Source organism: Lampetra fluviatilis, chromosome 56 (assembly GCF_964198595.1).
Source record: "Lampetra fluviatilis chromosome 56, kcLamFluv1.1, whole genome shotgun sequence".
Taxonomy (NCBI): Eukaryota; Metazoa; Chordata; class Hyperoartia; order Petromyzontiformes; family Petromyzontidae; genus Lampetra; species Lampetra fluviatilis.
In genome coordinates this window covers 4,578,076-4,594,731 of record NC_136330.1, presented here as the reverse complement: position 1 = coordinate 4,594,731, position 16,656 = coordinate 4,578,076, and the positions used below count along the sequence as shown (strand labels likewise).

Genomic DNA, 16,656 nt, shown 5'->3' with positions numbered 1-16,656 from the left:
AGCAAACACCTCCGTCTCCCCCCCGCCCGTCCGTCGACAGTTCCGCGCAAACTCCGTCGTTTGCCGGAAAAGAAAAATCAAAGGCGGGGGGGGGGACACGGGTGACTTCAAGGTGCTCCTGCCGTGGTATTGCCCTCTGGTGGTCGAACCCCTGCAGTTCCCACCCACCCCCCCACCCACTCCACCCCCCCACCCAACTCCGCTCGCGAGGTCACAGCAACGTGACCCCCATTCCCCCCTTTTGGCGACGTCCCAACTCGCGCTTATGTAGCGCGGTAAAGTCGGACGCCCGACCAAAAGCTTCAGCTTTCACTTTTAAATCACCGATCAGCCCACGTATGGAGGAAAGACAGGGGTGGCATCTCCTCTAAGTGTGGGGGGGGGGGGCTATTTAAAGCCCCCAGTCGTAACTGGCCGAGCGACCTCCGGCATTCAAATTTGCGCGGTTGCCATTTCCAGTTTACTTTAACCTCTTATATATATATTTGTGTGTGTAAAAATGTTTTTCACGATTGCAGCTATTAATATTTACAGGAGGCCCTTTTTAGCCGCCGCATCGCCGAGGAGCGTCAAAAGCGTGCCGGCCAGACTCTGATTTAATGTGGGTTTGTGGGTTTTTTTGGTTGCGTCTTCCTTTAGCCCGCTCCCCCACCCACCGCGCCTCCCCCCCCCGCCCACCGCCCAATCCTCCCCCGCCACGACAACGCTTTCTCAAGTTGATAAGTTTACTAAACGGGGAGGGAGAGGGGGGGCGGGGGGCAGGCGAGACAGCAAATCCGTTAGGCTTCAGCGTGAAAATTCATCGAGACGCCGAGTGGTGTAGAACAGGGGGGGGGGGGGGTAGGGGGTGATGGCTAGGATGGAAAATTAAATTCACAGCTTTTCCTTCGAAGGCACCCAGATGAATGGTCCCGACTGCTCTTCGATAATCTGCTTCCCCTGGCTGTAGATCTCTTCCAAGGTGTCGCCCTGAATGACCGCTGCAACGAGAGGGGAGGAGGGGGGGGAGGAGGAGGGAAGAGGAGAAGGAAACGACCATCAGAATCGTTTTTCTTTGTTGCAGCAGGAAGGAAGGACGGAATCCGACAAGCCACGGAGGCTCTTTTACACCACGGGACGTCCAGTTCGGGGCAGGCCAACGAGTAAATAACAGCAAACAATGGTTCTCATCTTCCGGAAAGATGGTCCCCGCAAGGGGCGATTCGCGGATGGCCAAAGTCGCGGACAGCGAGTTCGCGAATAACGAGGGAATACGGGACACGTTTGTCCGTCTGTTACGGCGGGTTTTTGACCATACTTCACCAAGTTAACACAGAACGTACTTTGGTGCAAGTCGGTGCGAGGTCTGGGCCTGGTTCAGATGTAGCTCGCCACGGGTGTTAGCCGTGACTGGGAATTGAACTCGGGTTGCCGGGTTCCTAGTCTCAAAGGGAAATGAGGGGTCGGTTGGGAGACCGTTAATGGGGAGCCAACAGTGGCTAGGAGATGTTAACTCCCTCGCCTGGTATACAGGAGGTCGTGGGTTCCATCCCAACCCTGACGCCTGTATATTAGGAGTTTGCGTGTCTCTCTCTCTCCCCGTGGTCGCGTGGATTTTCCTCCAGGTCCTCCGATTTTTCCCTCCACATTTAGAATCCACATGATGCATTTAGAGTATATGGCTGCTATACATTTTCACATGATGATGATGATGATAATGATAATAGGCCCACTTCGTTGAAAACTATCATTTGTGAAAGCCAGGTCGCTTCTGAAAAAAAGATCTGTATAGCTCAGCGAGCAGATCCTGGTAAGAAATAATAAAAATATTAACTGCCGCACCATCCCGTAATACATCCAAGGCCCCACGTGTCAATCCAGGAGGCGGAGGAATCGTGCATGACACCCCGGGGGCCACATTTAATCACGGGCGGCAGACAGGTTTTCAACTCGGGAATCTCAGCGGTGCCAGGCTCAGATCTACGATAAAGCTGCAGTCTCTCAAGCGTAAATGAAAGTTTGCAATAAATAACAAGCACAACAGTTTTGATTCAAAGCTTTCGTGACTGCAGGGATTCATGTTCTTGGTTCTTTCGGTAAAGTCACGTAGAAGGGAAATAATAAAATAAAAAATATATTAAACAATAAAAATTCTCACGACGTTTCGACTGCAACACAAGCAATCATCATCAGGTGATGAGAATTTTTATTGGTTAATATTTTTATTATTTTATTATTTCCCTTCTACGTGCAACACAAGCAATCGTCACCTGATGACGATTGCTTGTGTTGCAGTCGAAACGTCGTGAGAATTTTTATTGTTTTATATTTTTATTATTTCCCTTCTACGTGACTTTACCGAAAGAACCGAGAATAAGCACAACAATAATAGTATTACGAACAATATTGGTGCTAGGAAACTCTTCTGCCGGCCGTTCAACGACAGCACACGCTGGGGCGGATGAAACTGGCTTACGACGTCGACAGCAACAACTGAAACACATTTCGAATGGAAAAAACCCAACGCCGTGTGTGTATATATATATAAATGTATATATTTAAACATGAAAGACCAATCCCGCTGTAGAAGTACACTAATAGCAATAATACAAAACATCAATTCGCATTTAAATGTCGAGGCTTCCAGTAAGATAATAATTTATCATATTTTTTTACTGGAAAATGAGGTTCCAATGGTGCTTCCAGTAAGCTTTCGCATCCAGGAAAGGTCAGACATTTTCTGGTCTATAAAGCTCTGCCATGGTCTTGGATCAATGTGCCTGCGGGCCTGACTGATTTTCCATACGACTGGGGTTGATTCTCTACTCTCTGCAGGACAGGACCTACCACTCTCCCCTCCCAGCCTTCTCAAGCATTGCACCCCAAGAGTCACTATTTTCACATGGCTTTTGGTTAAACATTATTTTCATTGCCTTTGCATTTTATTTGATTGTAGAATGTTTCGATATCCCCCCCCCCACTCCCCACATTGAAAATAAGAAAAAGGCCGCTAAAAAATATGATAAAATGTTGCATAACCTCATCCACGTGATCAATCGTGTCTTTACTTTTTCGTGAATATTTGTCTTGGAGGGCACTGGACATTTATAGCCGTGGTAAGAGGGGGGCTCTCGCACAATCATCGGCTTTTCATGATCGCGAAACAAAAATCTCAAAGCTCTTCACGGGGGTTCAATTCATTATTCATGCAATCGCGCATCGGGCTTGACCACTAAAATTCCCGGCGCTTTTATTTCGTTCAAATAAATTGTCGGCATTAGTCCGCTTTGAAATGCATTTAAACTCACATACGCTAATTCTCAATAGCCCCTTCACCACGACGAATATTCCGTCTATTGTCGTCGTTGTCGGCGTGCACTCGCGAATTTGCCTACTCGCAAACATCGCTCGCTGGCAGGACGGCACTAAATGTGCCCATCAGTAAACTCCCTCCCTCGTTTTAAAGCTTTCGTGACTGCAGGGGTTCATCTTCTTGGTTCTTTGGGTAAAGTCACGTAGAAGGGAAATAATAAAATAATAAAAATAAAACATAATAAAATAATTCTCACGACGTTTCGGCCACAACGCAAGCAGCCGTCATCAGGTGAAGAACAGGTCTGTCGGGAAGACAGCGTCTGAAGTGCATTAAAACTCAGACCTGTTCTTCACCTGAGCACGGCTGCTTGCGTTGTGGCCGAAACGTCGTGAGAATTATTTTATTATGTTTTATTTTTCTTATTTTATTATTTCCATTCTACGTGACTTTACCGAAAGAACCAAGAAGATCACTCCCTCGTGTTTTCGCACAGGCCCTCAACGTCTCCCCCTTCGGTCTATTCCCCCGAGGTTCGTCATTTTCATTGCAGCTGGCACAGCCAGCGGTTTACCAATTTTTCCCATTTCACACGAACGTTGCAAGCAACCCCTTTCGATCTATTTGTCGGCTTATCTGTTTCCCTTTTTTTTTGACGCGCTACGAAGCGGCAGGGGGGGCGGGGGACATTGCTCAAAGTGTCAATTATTATGATTTTCCATTTAAGGCCAACGCAGTTGACATTGACGAATGCGTTGAGTTTTGTTGTTGGGATTCTGCCAGTCTGTTGTTAATTTTGCTTGTGCACCACTACCATGTGTGTTTTTTCCTGTACGCTGAGACGCAACGAACAAACACCCACCCACACCTCTCGCCAACCCCCCAAACTGGCAACAACACCGGCACCTCCTGCCCTGGTGACACTTGAGGCCCCTTCCTTGAGATCCGATTGGCCGCCCCCACGCAGTGACCCTGTTTGTCACGTGTGTTACAAACACGCGTGTGACCTTTCCCTGTCCCCTGCGCTAAGTTCCTGGTCCACTGGGGCGTAGCAGTGGCAAGACGTTCACTACCTCGCCTGGTATGCACGAGGTCGTGGATTCGATCCCGATCCCGACCCCGACGCCTTGCTGTACAATTGGAATTTGCGCGTCTCTCTCTCCTCGTGGTCGCGTGGGTCCTCTGGTTATTTCCTCCGCATTTAGAATCGACGTGCGTTCAGAGTATTTGGTTGCTATAAACATTTTAGCAGGTTAGGCCCACCGAGCTACGAAATAGCTCGTTTTCAGAAGCGACCTGGTTATCACAAATGATATCTCAACCGAAGTCGCTTATCACGTAGATATTTATAGCAGACAAATACTCTAAAAGCGTTAAAGTCGATTCTAAATGTGAAGGGGGAAAACAGAAGGACCCGGAGAAAAATCCACGCAACCACAGGGGGGAGAGAGAGAGAGACACGCAAACTCCAAATATACAGCAGCAGGCATCAGGGTTGGGATAGAACCCACGATCTCCTCTATACCAGGCGAGGTAGTTAACATCTCCTAGCCACCGTGATGATGATGATGAAAGAGAGACACGCAAACTCCAAATATACAGCAGCAGGCGTCAGGGTCAGGATCGAACCCACGATCTCCTCTATACCAGGCGAGGTAGTTAACATCTCCTAGCCACCGTGGGGCGCCCCTGAAACGCGTTCAAGAACTGCCGATTCGCCGAGCGTGGCTGATGAGAATGCCGACCCACCTGTGAAAAACTCCCCAAACTCCTGCTCAAGCTTCAGCGCTCGGTCGTACATCTTCTTCGCTTGCTCGTCCGTCAGCCTCTTGTTCATTTCACTGTTGGAACAACAACAACAACAACAATGTCGTCATCCTCTTGGTTCTTTCGGTAAAGTCACGTAGAAGGGAAATAATACAATAATACAAATACAACATAATAAAATAATTCTCACGACGTTTCGGCCACAACGCAAGCAGCCGTCCGCAGGTGAAGAATGAAACGCCACCAAGCTTGGAGCGTATAGTTAAGCTGGGTTGGAGGGGGAAGAAGAGCGCCTTGACAAAATAATTTGCATATCAAGAGGAATTTAGCATATTTATGGCAAATGCGTAAGAGGTGGGCGGGGGGTTTCAAAGTCATATTATGCCCGTGCATTATGCAGGATTAGCAGCATCAAAGGGAGGGGATAGGGGTAGCATTAACAAAGGGAAGGAATGTTAATAGTATGTAGCTGCAGTTACTAAACCACCACGTAAAAAGAAAAAAAAACTAAGGTATAAACTACATAGTATCATCAGTATACTAAATATACTCTCATCCGGCTGGAAGTGAACATAATTACGAACCCCTTTCCCGTCCCGAGACGTCTGCAAGCTGCAGGGCGTGGGTGGGTGTCCCGTTCGCTGCTGAATCTCGGAACGTGTCGGCAGTTCAGCGTTAAATGTTATTTACAGAGGCGTTTTGGCAGCGTCGTTGTTTTCCAAGACATTGTTACTCGTCGCAGAGAACCGGACTGATGTACTAGTTCCGAATCGGTATGTTTTGTTTACGTGACAAACCTTACTAGTTGGCTGTGTCTGGTGATGGTGGCGGGTTTAGCGGCACTTTAATATTCCCGCGTTCTAACCCAAAAAAGTATATTTTGGATGATAATGTTATTTATATATAATTTTTCAAATTAAATTGTGATTATGTTAGAGCAAGCAAACAACGACAATTCCGGTCGTGACGTTGCTCCGAAGACCGGTAAAGATCGACGACGCATTTCGCAGCGGACTCCGCAACCGACAGACAACGGAAGATGGCCGCCTGCTGCCGCCACCTTCCGCTCAACATCTCAATGCAAGTGCCGGCTCCCGACGTTGCAGGTTGGTCGCTTGACGGCAAAACAACAAAGCCCCACCCCTCCCACGACTGACACGACCGCGGGGGGGGAGGCAAGTCATCCAGCAGTGGATTGACAAAAAGGCCGTAGATTAATACGGCAAGCGGATGACGGGGCGTTGGGTGGGGGGGACGTTGATCCCGAGGCCTACGGCTTACATCATTGACGCCGCCGATGTCTGAACCCCCCTTCCTGAGCGGTCTTCGGCAACTTCCCACACGAGCCAGTTCGAGTAAGTGCGAGCAAACAACAACCCCCATCGTTAAGAAGGCGTTGGCCGGGAGGGCGTGGAACTAAAGCCAGTGTCACGCGGATTTATAAAAGAGCTATAAGTAAATCGACTAAGTCAATAATTATACAATGTGGCACTGTTCTCCTTTGCCTTGCTCTAGTTCGCTATAGATTATTTGTTTAACACAAACGTGCAGCCGCAAGGTGGAGCGGCATGTTTAGATTGATGACAATATCAACAATAATGCGTTTACAGGGACTCCTCTACTTACGAACATTCGACCTTGGAACTTTCAGAGATACGAACAAACCTGTTCGTATGTCCAGTTGCCTGTTCAGAGCAAGATCCACAAGTTCAACCGCCGCGCAACAGGTGGCGGCGGTGGCAACTACATCTGCCGGAGATGATACAACTTTCAGGCCATTCCCCGTGTTTAATGTACATGCCGTACAACGTGTTTGCAATCGACAGGAGTAAAGTTGGACTTGGACGAAAACAAATCGACTTACGAAAAGGCCACTGGAACCTAACTCCTTCGTAAGTAGAGGAGAGTCACTGTAATTAAGAATACAAATGTTGGGGAAGTACGCTCAAACGATAACTCACGCCCGAGACGGTGTGTGTGGAGGCCTTCTTTCATTCAGCACAAGGCTCCATCCACGACTTATTTTCCAAGTCGTGGATGTTTGGCCAGTTCCTCTTCAGCGCAATTAGCGCGTGTTAATGCGCTCCCCAACGCAATCAACGCGTTAAATTGCGGGTGAAAATAAATGCAAATTAAATCGTTAATCATCCACGTAGCGGGCGCAGACGATGAGCGCCGGGGGCAATCTCTCCACACGGGTGGTGGCGGAGGTTATTTGCGATGGGGGAGTAGCGGTGCCGCGGTTAGCGTGCCGCGCTGCGAACACTCCAGTGACCAGAGTTGGGGCGCCACGCTGGCGAGATGTTAACCGCCTCGCTTGGTACACAGGAGGTCGTGGGTTCGATCCCGTTCCTTACGCCTGCTGTATATTTGGAGTTTGCGTGTCTTTCTCTCTCCCTCTCCCTGTGGAGATGTTAACTGCCTCGCCTGGTACCTTCTTGATACCGGGCGCCTGGTATCCAGGTATCCTCCTGGATACATGGCGGGTCCCTCCCGGTTTTTCCCTCCACATTGAGAATCAACATGCGTTTTGGAGTCTACATTTCCACGTGAAAAGCCACATTTGTTGCCAGGTCACTTCTGAAAAAGAGCAACACAGCTCTGTGGGCATTAACATCACTGGCACGTGATATCCAGACCAGTTTCCACATCCCCTTTCCCACTGCACCGGGCTGGGGAGGCCTTCATCTAGCAGTGGAGAGACAAAAGTTTTTTTGTTTTTTTACACACTTATCATAAAGCACTCATTGAGACCAGAAGTTTGTTGTTCAACGAAGACTTGGTCTGTGCTGTTAACGAGCACCTATTAAAAGCCGCTTATGGCACACGAGGGGGGGGTGGGGGGGTGGGTGGCCAGCACCACGCCTGGCCACCTTTGTCTCCCCAGTGGCGATGTTTACGAGCTCGCGGATGCGCAGGAACTGGTTTGGATAAATCGTCGCCGCTGTCGGCGGCGGCCGTGGGCGGCAATCAAAACTCGGGTCGCCGTCTGGGTTCGTAGCGCAGCAGCGCGCTAACCGCTGCGCCACCGCTCCCCACGATCATCGCAACACACAACGTGGGCGAGTCACCCACCCAACAAAGTTCAGTGGCGGCGGTAGGCCACGGGGGCTCACAGCGGGGGCGCCGAGGTTCGCGGTTCGAATCCGGCGGGCCGCCCTGGTTATCATCACCGCGCGGGATGTGCGAACAGACGCGAGGCTGGTTGCGTGCACACGTAACAGGGGCTTCTACTCACAGGATGGACTCCAGGGACTTGGGCTTGATGAAGATGGCGATGGGGTAAAGCTGCGCAATCTGGAGCCTCTTGATCGCATTTCCAGAAACGTCCAATATGCAGTGCTTGCCCTTCTCCAAGTTTGCAGTGGCAGATGCACACACGGTGGGGAAGAGAGAGAGGGCGCGGGGGTGGTGAGTACCGGTCAACCGTACGCTGGGCAGCAGTGTGCCCCGTTGGGTCGGGTCGCGGATGAACGGAACCAAGACGTGTCGATGGCTCGACGTCAGGGGGTTCCGTGTCGCGTCGCATTCGTGGCGTTGCCGCGGTGACCGCGTCGTCACGACCACCGCGTCGTCACGACCACTGCGTCGTCACGACCACCGCGTCGTCACGACCACCGCGTCGTCGCGGTCACCGCATCACCGTGTCATCACGATCACCGCATCGCCGCTACTCGACCCCGTTTTTAGCCCCCCGCTCGCGGTGCAGAAAATAAAAAGTGAGGAATTGTGGGTAGAGGGCGGTGGCATGAGGAATGGATGACCTATATCTTACCTTAAAACCGTTGGAATACCTTATGCCAGAAAAAATGTGTTGACCAGTGTAATCTATGATGCGTTGGTCTTTTGAAACTGATTGACCTACACCAGAAACAGCCTTCTTTATGACCTCGTCTCACCACCGCTGTATGGTGGGATACTTTTTTTTCAGTGAATACATCATCAGAGAATGTTTGTTTGTATGTTTACCACAAGCAGTGTGTGTGTGGTTAATGCAGACTTGATTCCTTGCAAAAGGTTGCTTCTATTTTGTGTCTGAACACATCTTAACACCCGTATTGTTGTATTGCCAGACGGGGTAAACACCTATCATTATTTTTCATACTTTGATAGTGGCAACAACAACAAAAAAAATTAACCCGTAAAAACAAAGTTTTTCACTATAAATCCTTTATATGCGTGGCGGCTAGAGTCCTCTCGTCCTCTGGCTTGAGATGGCTGCCACCTATGGGTCAGATGATTGCCTGCCACCATTAAGCAACTGGTAATTAAATAAAAAAAAAATTCCTAAAAAGTGTAAAGTTATGGAAACATTTTTTCACGAAAATAAATTGTCACGCACAACGAGTCTGTGTGAAAAATGTCAGCTCGATTGGATCACGGGAAGTGGGTTAAAAAACGACCGAAAGATTTGTACGGTCGTAAGCGCGCAAGCAAGCAAGCGAACTTAATATAAAGGATTTAAAAAGGCCCCATGATACGAATGTTATGTCACGGCGTGTGCGTGAACCCCTCCCAAAAGGCGCGCGGTGTTGGTGGGGGGGGCGGATTTAGTTTTGGCCGCCTATTCACCCCCCCGGGGGATACTTGTCGCAAGCCAAAAATAATTGGCGAATCGCTCGCGCCGCCTCATCCCGCCAACAGTTGCCGTTGCCTAAAGTCGGCTTAAACAAAATATTCGGAAGAGACGTCAACAAAAAAAAGTTGGAGGCGACGGGCCGAAGCGCGCGTCTGCCAAACCGCCGAGCGAACAAGCGAGCGTGTTACTTCCCCCCCCCCCCCCCCCGCGGGCATCGAAGGCAAGCTCGGCATCGTCGCGCTTTGATCAGGATGGGCGTCTTTATTTCTTAATGCAGGAGGTGGAATCCGATGAAGCTATTTTTTTTTCCCAGAGATGTCCAGTGAAGGGGGTGTCGGCGGGTCAGAAAGCCACAACAGCAAACGATAGGAAGACACGATAGGAGTGCACGGTATATAGGAAAGGTACGCAAATCACTCAAAATGTAACCAAGCTATTCATTTTATTTTACCAGCTAAAGGCCAATGAGCTATTGGCTTCTTTTCCAGAAGCGACCTGTTAATTATCGAAGCTAATTAATCCTTCCCCGTTCCGAGAAAGTCTGGGCGTCCCATTCAACGCTCAATCTCGGAACGCACAAGCGGCTCAGCAGTAACTTCATTTAGAGAGAGGCCGTAGTGGCAGCGCTGCCGTTTCTAAAGACGCGCTGCTGCAAATGCAGAGAACCGTAGCGACACGACCGCCTCCACGCTACAATTAGCTGGCGTCCAAACTGTGCCACACGCCCTCTGTGACTTCCGATTCCGTTCCGGTGACGTACGCGTACGTTTACTTGCGTACGTCACCCCGTTATAGACAGACGAACAGTGCTGACGCGCAGACGCCTTCAAACCCAACGAGAAATTGTCGACAAATCCACGGTGATGCGCGGCCGCCACCTTTCACGCATCGCCGTCCTGAAATTCTTAGCTCGGAACAATTACGAACGGGAGACGCGGCCGTTGGGCGGCACACGCGCGCGTCAAACACTTTTGACGCAAACGTCGTTTTTTGTTTAATTTGCCGACTTGCCAGACGTTACGAAAAAAAACAATCTTTTGCTTTGGTTCGGGGGGGGGGGGGGGAGGCTGCATGCCCGAGTGCAACCGATAGCCGTTGCAGCAGGGACAGAGAGAACGTGCGTCTCTTTTCTTGAGAATGTCAGGTTTTAAAAACAAAAAAAGACTTGATTTAAAAGTAGGAGGAGGAAATGCAACGGTAACTCACGCCCGTGTTTTTCAATTAAATTTTTTTTGTTAAATGCCACATTGTGTCAGATCCTTTTCGCTAGTGCCAAGCATAACGTGGTTCTTTTTTGAATGGCTCACCAGATTTAAATGGCACCGTTCTAGTTCTGTATTTGTCATGTTTATTAAATGTCACTGCTTTTGTGATATGCTGCCCCTGTAAGACGTACCCCCCCCCTCCCCCGTCACGGGCGGAATTACGGACAAAAAAAAAGTTAAGTCACGTAGAAAGAAAATAAATTAAATAATGGAGTACGACGTTTCGATTGCAACACAAGCAAACGTCATCAGGTAGAACTAAACTTGAGAGAGAGACAAAACACAGACACGGAGACACACAGACAGACATACAAGCAGAGAGAGACACACACAGAGACACACAGAGAGAGACACACAACATAGACACACAGAGACCCAATGCCTCTGTGTCGAGGCCTTAAATAGAAAGAGACGGGGGGTGGGCAGAGAGAGGTGGGGGAGGCAGTGGGTCTCTGTGTGTCTATGTTGTGTTGTTGTGTGTTTCTCTCTGTCTGTGTTGTCTCTCTCTGCTTGTGTGTCTGTCTGTGTGTCTATGTTGTGTGTGTCTCTCTCTGTGTGTCTCCCTCTGTGTCTCTGTGTTGTCTTTCTCTGCTTGTGTGTCTATCTGTGTGTCTCTGTGTGTCTCTCTCTGTGTGTGTCTGCATTGTCTCTCTCTGCTTGTGTGTCTATCTGTGTGTCTCCGTGTCTGTGTTTTGTCTCTCTCTCAAATTTAGTTCTACCTGATGACGTTTGCTTGTGTTGCAATCGAAACGTCGTACTCCATTATTTAACGTATTTTCTTTCTACGTGACTCTACCGAAAGAACCAAAGAGTCCTTCCTGGCAGTCACGAAAGCTTCACGTCAAGTTTGAAAAAAAAAAAGTTGTTTAAACGATCGGGAGCAGGGGGGAAGGGGCCGGCGCGGAAAAAAGCAGCGTGTTACCTTCTCGGCCACCTCGCGGACGGACAGCACGCTGGTGCCGTACAGGTTCTCGTTGTACTGCCCCGCCTCGATGAACTTGTGCTCCTGGATGTCCCTCTCCATCTGCTCCCGCGACACGAAGTGGTAGTCGCGACCGTCGATCTCGTACTCGCGCTTGGGCCGCGTCGTGTCTGTCGTGGCGGTCGACACGGTCGGCGGAACACGATTAGTCACGATTTTTATTTTTGTTTCGACACACCACCGACGATTTTCTTCACCCGCGTCTACCCGGAGCACGCAACGCGCTCCCAACGACGACCAAGGCGCGGTCCCGCCGTTACGAGTCGCTGCGCGCGTGGTCCTAAAGTTACGGAGCTCGTTGTTGTCTTCAAGAAACAGGTGAGTGGGGCGGGGGAGTGACACACGGGAGAGGCTACGAGCTGTGTGTGATGGGGGGGGGGAATCTCACACAGTGTCCGAGTGACACTGGGCTCAGAGGCCCCAACCGTGCCCGGGGGGGGAAGGGGGGGTTGTAATGTAAGAGGACCTTTTACGAGTGGATCCCATGTTCTTTTGACGCTTGCTCACTTTCGTACGCACGTAACGTACATTGACGCAGAGCAACAATAACAACAACAGCGTCACATTCAGGCGGCCAAGCTCAGATAACCGCGTCAGGAGCAAAGGAGTCGTGTATATCCCTGTGATGCATGTACGCGTGTTGAACTTCGTTCGCGCCGTACGTAGCCAGCCGCGCTCCTCATCGCGGAGGTGCGCGTGCATCTCCGATGGTCCAGAGAGGCCACGTCTGACGCAGGCATTTGATCCGTGAACACCAAGCAGAGGTCGCAACCGGGTACCCGATACCCGTACCCTACCCGATACCCGGCTACCCGTACCCGGCCAGGAACGGGTACGGGTAACCGTTTGTGACCCTGGTGCGGCCGGGTACGGGTAGGCCGTGAGTCACTCGTGAGTAACCGTTTGTCACTCATTTCGGGTAGGGTACGGGTAGGGAACGGGTACCTGTACCCGGCCGGGTACGGGTACCCATTTGCGACCCTGGTGCGGCCGGGTACGGGTAAGGAATCATAACCCGTTTGCGACCTCTTGACACCAAGCGTGGGCTGTTCGTCGAATTTTCCCAAACGGCTCAACGTAGTTTCACGTGCTGCTGCTGCTGCTGCTGCCGCCGCGTGAAATGTTTTCGAGGGGAGCCGTTGTCCACGTTCTTTCGTTGAGGTCAAATCTTTCGTTAGAATTCTGCGCCCCCGAACCCCAGTGACCCTTTTAGCTGCCCACCGCGTACTTCCGCAGAAGCCTAACGAAAGCAGCCTGGTATTTCGACGTACGCTGGTCGTCGTCTCCCATCCGAGCACTCGCCAGGCTCAAGCCTGCGTCGCGTCCGAGAGGTTCCTGATGAGACGGGCAGAATTTATTTACGGGGCCCATTGACTTTCGCGGGAAAGTAAGCCGGGATACTCCTTACGTGGCACGCAGGAGCCGAACTTGTCCGGAAACTCTGAGATGAGGTCGTCGTTCACCCGATCCTTCATCGGCCCCAGGATGATGACCGGCCGGGTGTAGCGAACTGGACGAGCAGACACAAAGACAAAGACCCCCCGTACAGCAAGTGCAGTTAAGCGAGTAGCACCTCCGTCCTATTCTATGTCGGATTCATATAGCGCGCTTTCCAGGCCGACACAGCACAAGAGGGGGTGGGTCGACAAGCAGCACGCCCAGACCGTTTGTCTCTCTAGCGGCGATGTTTACACACCACACCAGGTACTTAGGGGAGGTCCAGGACCGGTTCAGATAATCGTCAGTAATGTTGGCCATGAGCGGGAATCGAACTCGGGTCGCCGCATTCGTAGCGCAGCGCGCTAACCGCGACACGACCGCTCCCCAGACACAGATGACAACAATAACCACCGTTCGCCTAATAAGTGGCGCTTGTGCCAGGCCAGGCGCACTTTAAGGCCATGTGGAAGTGTCGAACGTCCGTGGGCAGGAGGTCGCGGGACAGACCCAGGTGGGATGGGTTGACCGACTGAGATGACTGTCACCCCAACTGTGCCAAATAAGACACACATACACGCGGACACACAGAGACACACACACACAGCCAGAGCGTCAGGGTTAAACCAAGGTCAAGGGAGTCCGAGTGCCACCCTACTCAAACGAGCGGCGGGGCAAGCAGCGCTCATTCGCCGTTGGCGATCCGAACGACATACGACACGCTCACGAAAAAACAACACAACGCTGGGGAGCAACACGGTTAGGAGAGAATAAGAATCGAATTCGTTAGGAAGAACTTGAAGGTTGGATTGGACAACAAGGTTGGCTTGCAAGCCAGTTGTAGAAGACACCAGAGGGCAGAGGGCAACTGAGACAAAGGTGGAATGATGGAGCCGAGCCCAAGGACAGGGAGACATCGGCAGCAGAAGGCGTGTGACGACGACGATTATATCTGTAACATCTTGATTTAAAGCTTTCGTGACTGCAGGGATTCATATTCTTGGTTCTTTCGGTAAAGTCACGTAGAAGGGAAATAATAAAATAAATAACAAAATATTTCTATATTTAATATTTTTTATATTATATTATAAATGTTATTTGATTATTTCCCTTCTACGTGACTTTACCGAAAGAACCAAGAATATAATTATCGCTGTTACGATTGTTTACCCAGAAAGGCTTCACTGAGTCTCAAGACTCTTTTTTAAGGAGGGTCTTACCAAGTTTCAAAGTGGGGGGGGGGCGGGGCTGTTTGTAATCTAATTGGGGTTATTTGCAGGTACATTTTTCAGCATTGGGATGTTAGACCAATACCAGATTCAGTTTTTTTTGTCATCAATTATTATTATTATTGAGAGGAAACTGGAGGAAAACTACACGGAACACGGGGGCAGGAATCGAACCCGGGCTCGCGTTTCTTGCTGTGGAGGCACGAGTATTATACCACCGAGCCAAACCACTCCCGCTGCAATCATTACAATGATTGATAGCGAACAGTGGCAAGCTTGCCTTTGCTGCTGCTGCGGGAAATCCATGGACCCAGTGCCCTCTGTGAAGAGGCGAGATGGGAGAACAAGAGACCAATGCCGATCGTTTACCGAGCTGAGACTTGCCGACGGTTGATACTTGTTTTCAGGAGGGCCATCCGCCACGTTGGGAAATAATTCCACTTGTGAGCATCGCGCTTCACGGCAAGAGGCAACCGGAAAAGACGGTGCAAACCCCCCGCGAACCGCCCACACGGGAGATTTATAATCTCACAACCTCCCGATGATAATTGGTTTTTTACCCTTCTATCTGGGAACAAAACTGACACCTTTTTACAAGGAGTCATGTTTGCATAGACCACAATACCTGCAGTCATAATGCAAACAAAAAACACAACTCTGATAATGTGTGCACTGTCCTTGAAGTTGATTGGTCCACACCCGAGACAGCTTTCCTTAGAGCCTAGTCTCACATGGGTTGGACCAGATGACGCCAAAAGGCGCACAACTCAAAGACAATGCACCATCAAAGTATGAGAGCTCGGGGTAAGCATTTACACCATTGGAACCTCATTTGCCAGTAAAAATATGATAATTGGTTTTTTACCCTTCTATCTGGCAACAACCTCCCGATGCTTTTAAAGCGGTCGTATAAAGTTCCTGCCGCAACCGCAACGGAGAACATTCATCAGGGTGGGGGGACGGAAACTGTCAACGTTCATTTCATTCATGCGTCCCAATAAATGTTGCGTTTCATTGACCACTACATTCCGAGTAATGGGCAAATAAAAAGCAATGTTCTTTTGGGTGGCAAACGGATGGGAGTGCTTTACAACTGGCACCCAAGCGTCAACATTTTTACTTTTTTTACTTTAACAGGTAAGGCCCCCACCGAGCTGTGTAGCTCTTTTTTCAGAAGCGACTTGCCCACAAGCTCAACGAAGTGGCTTATCACGTGGACATTGAAAGCAGCCAAATGTTCTAAATGCATATTTCTAAATGGGGAGGGAAAAACCGGAGGACCCGGAGAAAAATCCACATGACCACGGGGAAAGAGAGACACGCAAACTCCAAATTTACAACAGGCGTCAAGGGTCGGTATCGAACCCACGACCTCCTGCATACCAGGCGAGGGAGTTAACATCTTGCCTTGCCACCGTGGCATGCCAGGTCCCATAATCTCGACTTAAAGCTTTCGTGACTGCAGGATATCATATTCTTGGGTCTTTTTCGGTCAAGGGTCTATCTATTGTGACTTTACCGACAGACCCAAGAATATACAGTGAGGGAAAAAAGTATTTGATCCCCTGCTGATTTTGTACGTTTGCCCACTGACAAAGAAATGATCAGTCTATAATTTTAATGGTAGGTTTATTTGAACAGTAAGAGACAGAATAACAACAACAAAATCCAGAAAAACGCATGTCAAAAATATTATAAATTGATTTTCATTTTAATGAGGAAAACAAGTATTTGACCCCTCTGCAAAAGCAGTGGATTAGACCGGTGGCCGTTGACGATGCCGGAAGAGCGATGCGACAGATTGGGGCGACTTAGAATCGGTGAGATGCGAGGCGGCAGATGTAGACACGACGGAGCTGATGAGCGTTTCATTCGCTTTGGCATTGTCAATAACACTGGTCAACTCACTTTTTCTGGCATAAGGTATTCCAACGGGTTTAAGGTAATTTTGGGGTGCTGATTCCAAATCTGGCATCAGTTTTTGTCGATCACATCAGGAGATATCAAATATTGCATTTTCAATAAAAACTACAGAAGAAAAATATTAAATAAATGTGGATATCTACATAAAATGATATTATAAACACACTATCCTAAAAATAAAG

The 16,656-nt window shown here is 49.6% G+C and overlaps 1 protein-coding gene across 6 annotated transcripts in view; it reads right to left on the bottom strand.

The window, feature by feature from the left end:
* Nucleotides 1-482: 482 nt before the first annotated feature.
* LOC144950104 (disks large homolog 2-like) overlaps nt 483-16,656 on the bottom strand; it is a 422,604-nt gene continuing 406,430 nt past the window's right edge. For all 6 annotated transcript variants that reach the window (XM_078880161.1, XM_078880160.1, XM_078880156.1 and 3 more), the window contains 5 exons: nt 13,294-13,395; nt 11,826-11,995; nt 8,298-8,410; nt 5,042-5,133; nt 483-980 (listed from right to left, as the gene is read on the bottom strand). In XM_078880161.1, coding sequence (XP_078736287.1) covers nt 874-980; nt 5,042-5,133; nt 8,298-8,410; nt 11,826-11,995; nt 13,294-13,395 — 584 coding nt within the window. In that variant the 3' untranslated portion in view covers nt 483-873. The remainder of the gene's footprint in view (nt 981-5,041; nt 5,134-8,297; nt 8,411-11,825; nt 11,996-13,293; nt 13,396-16,656) is intronic.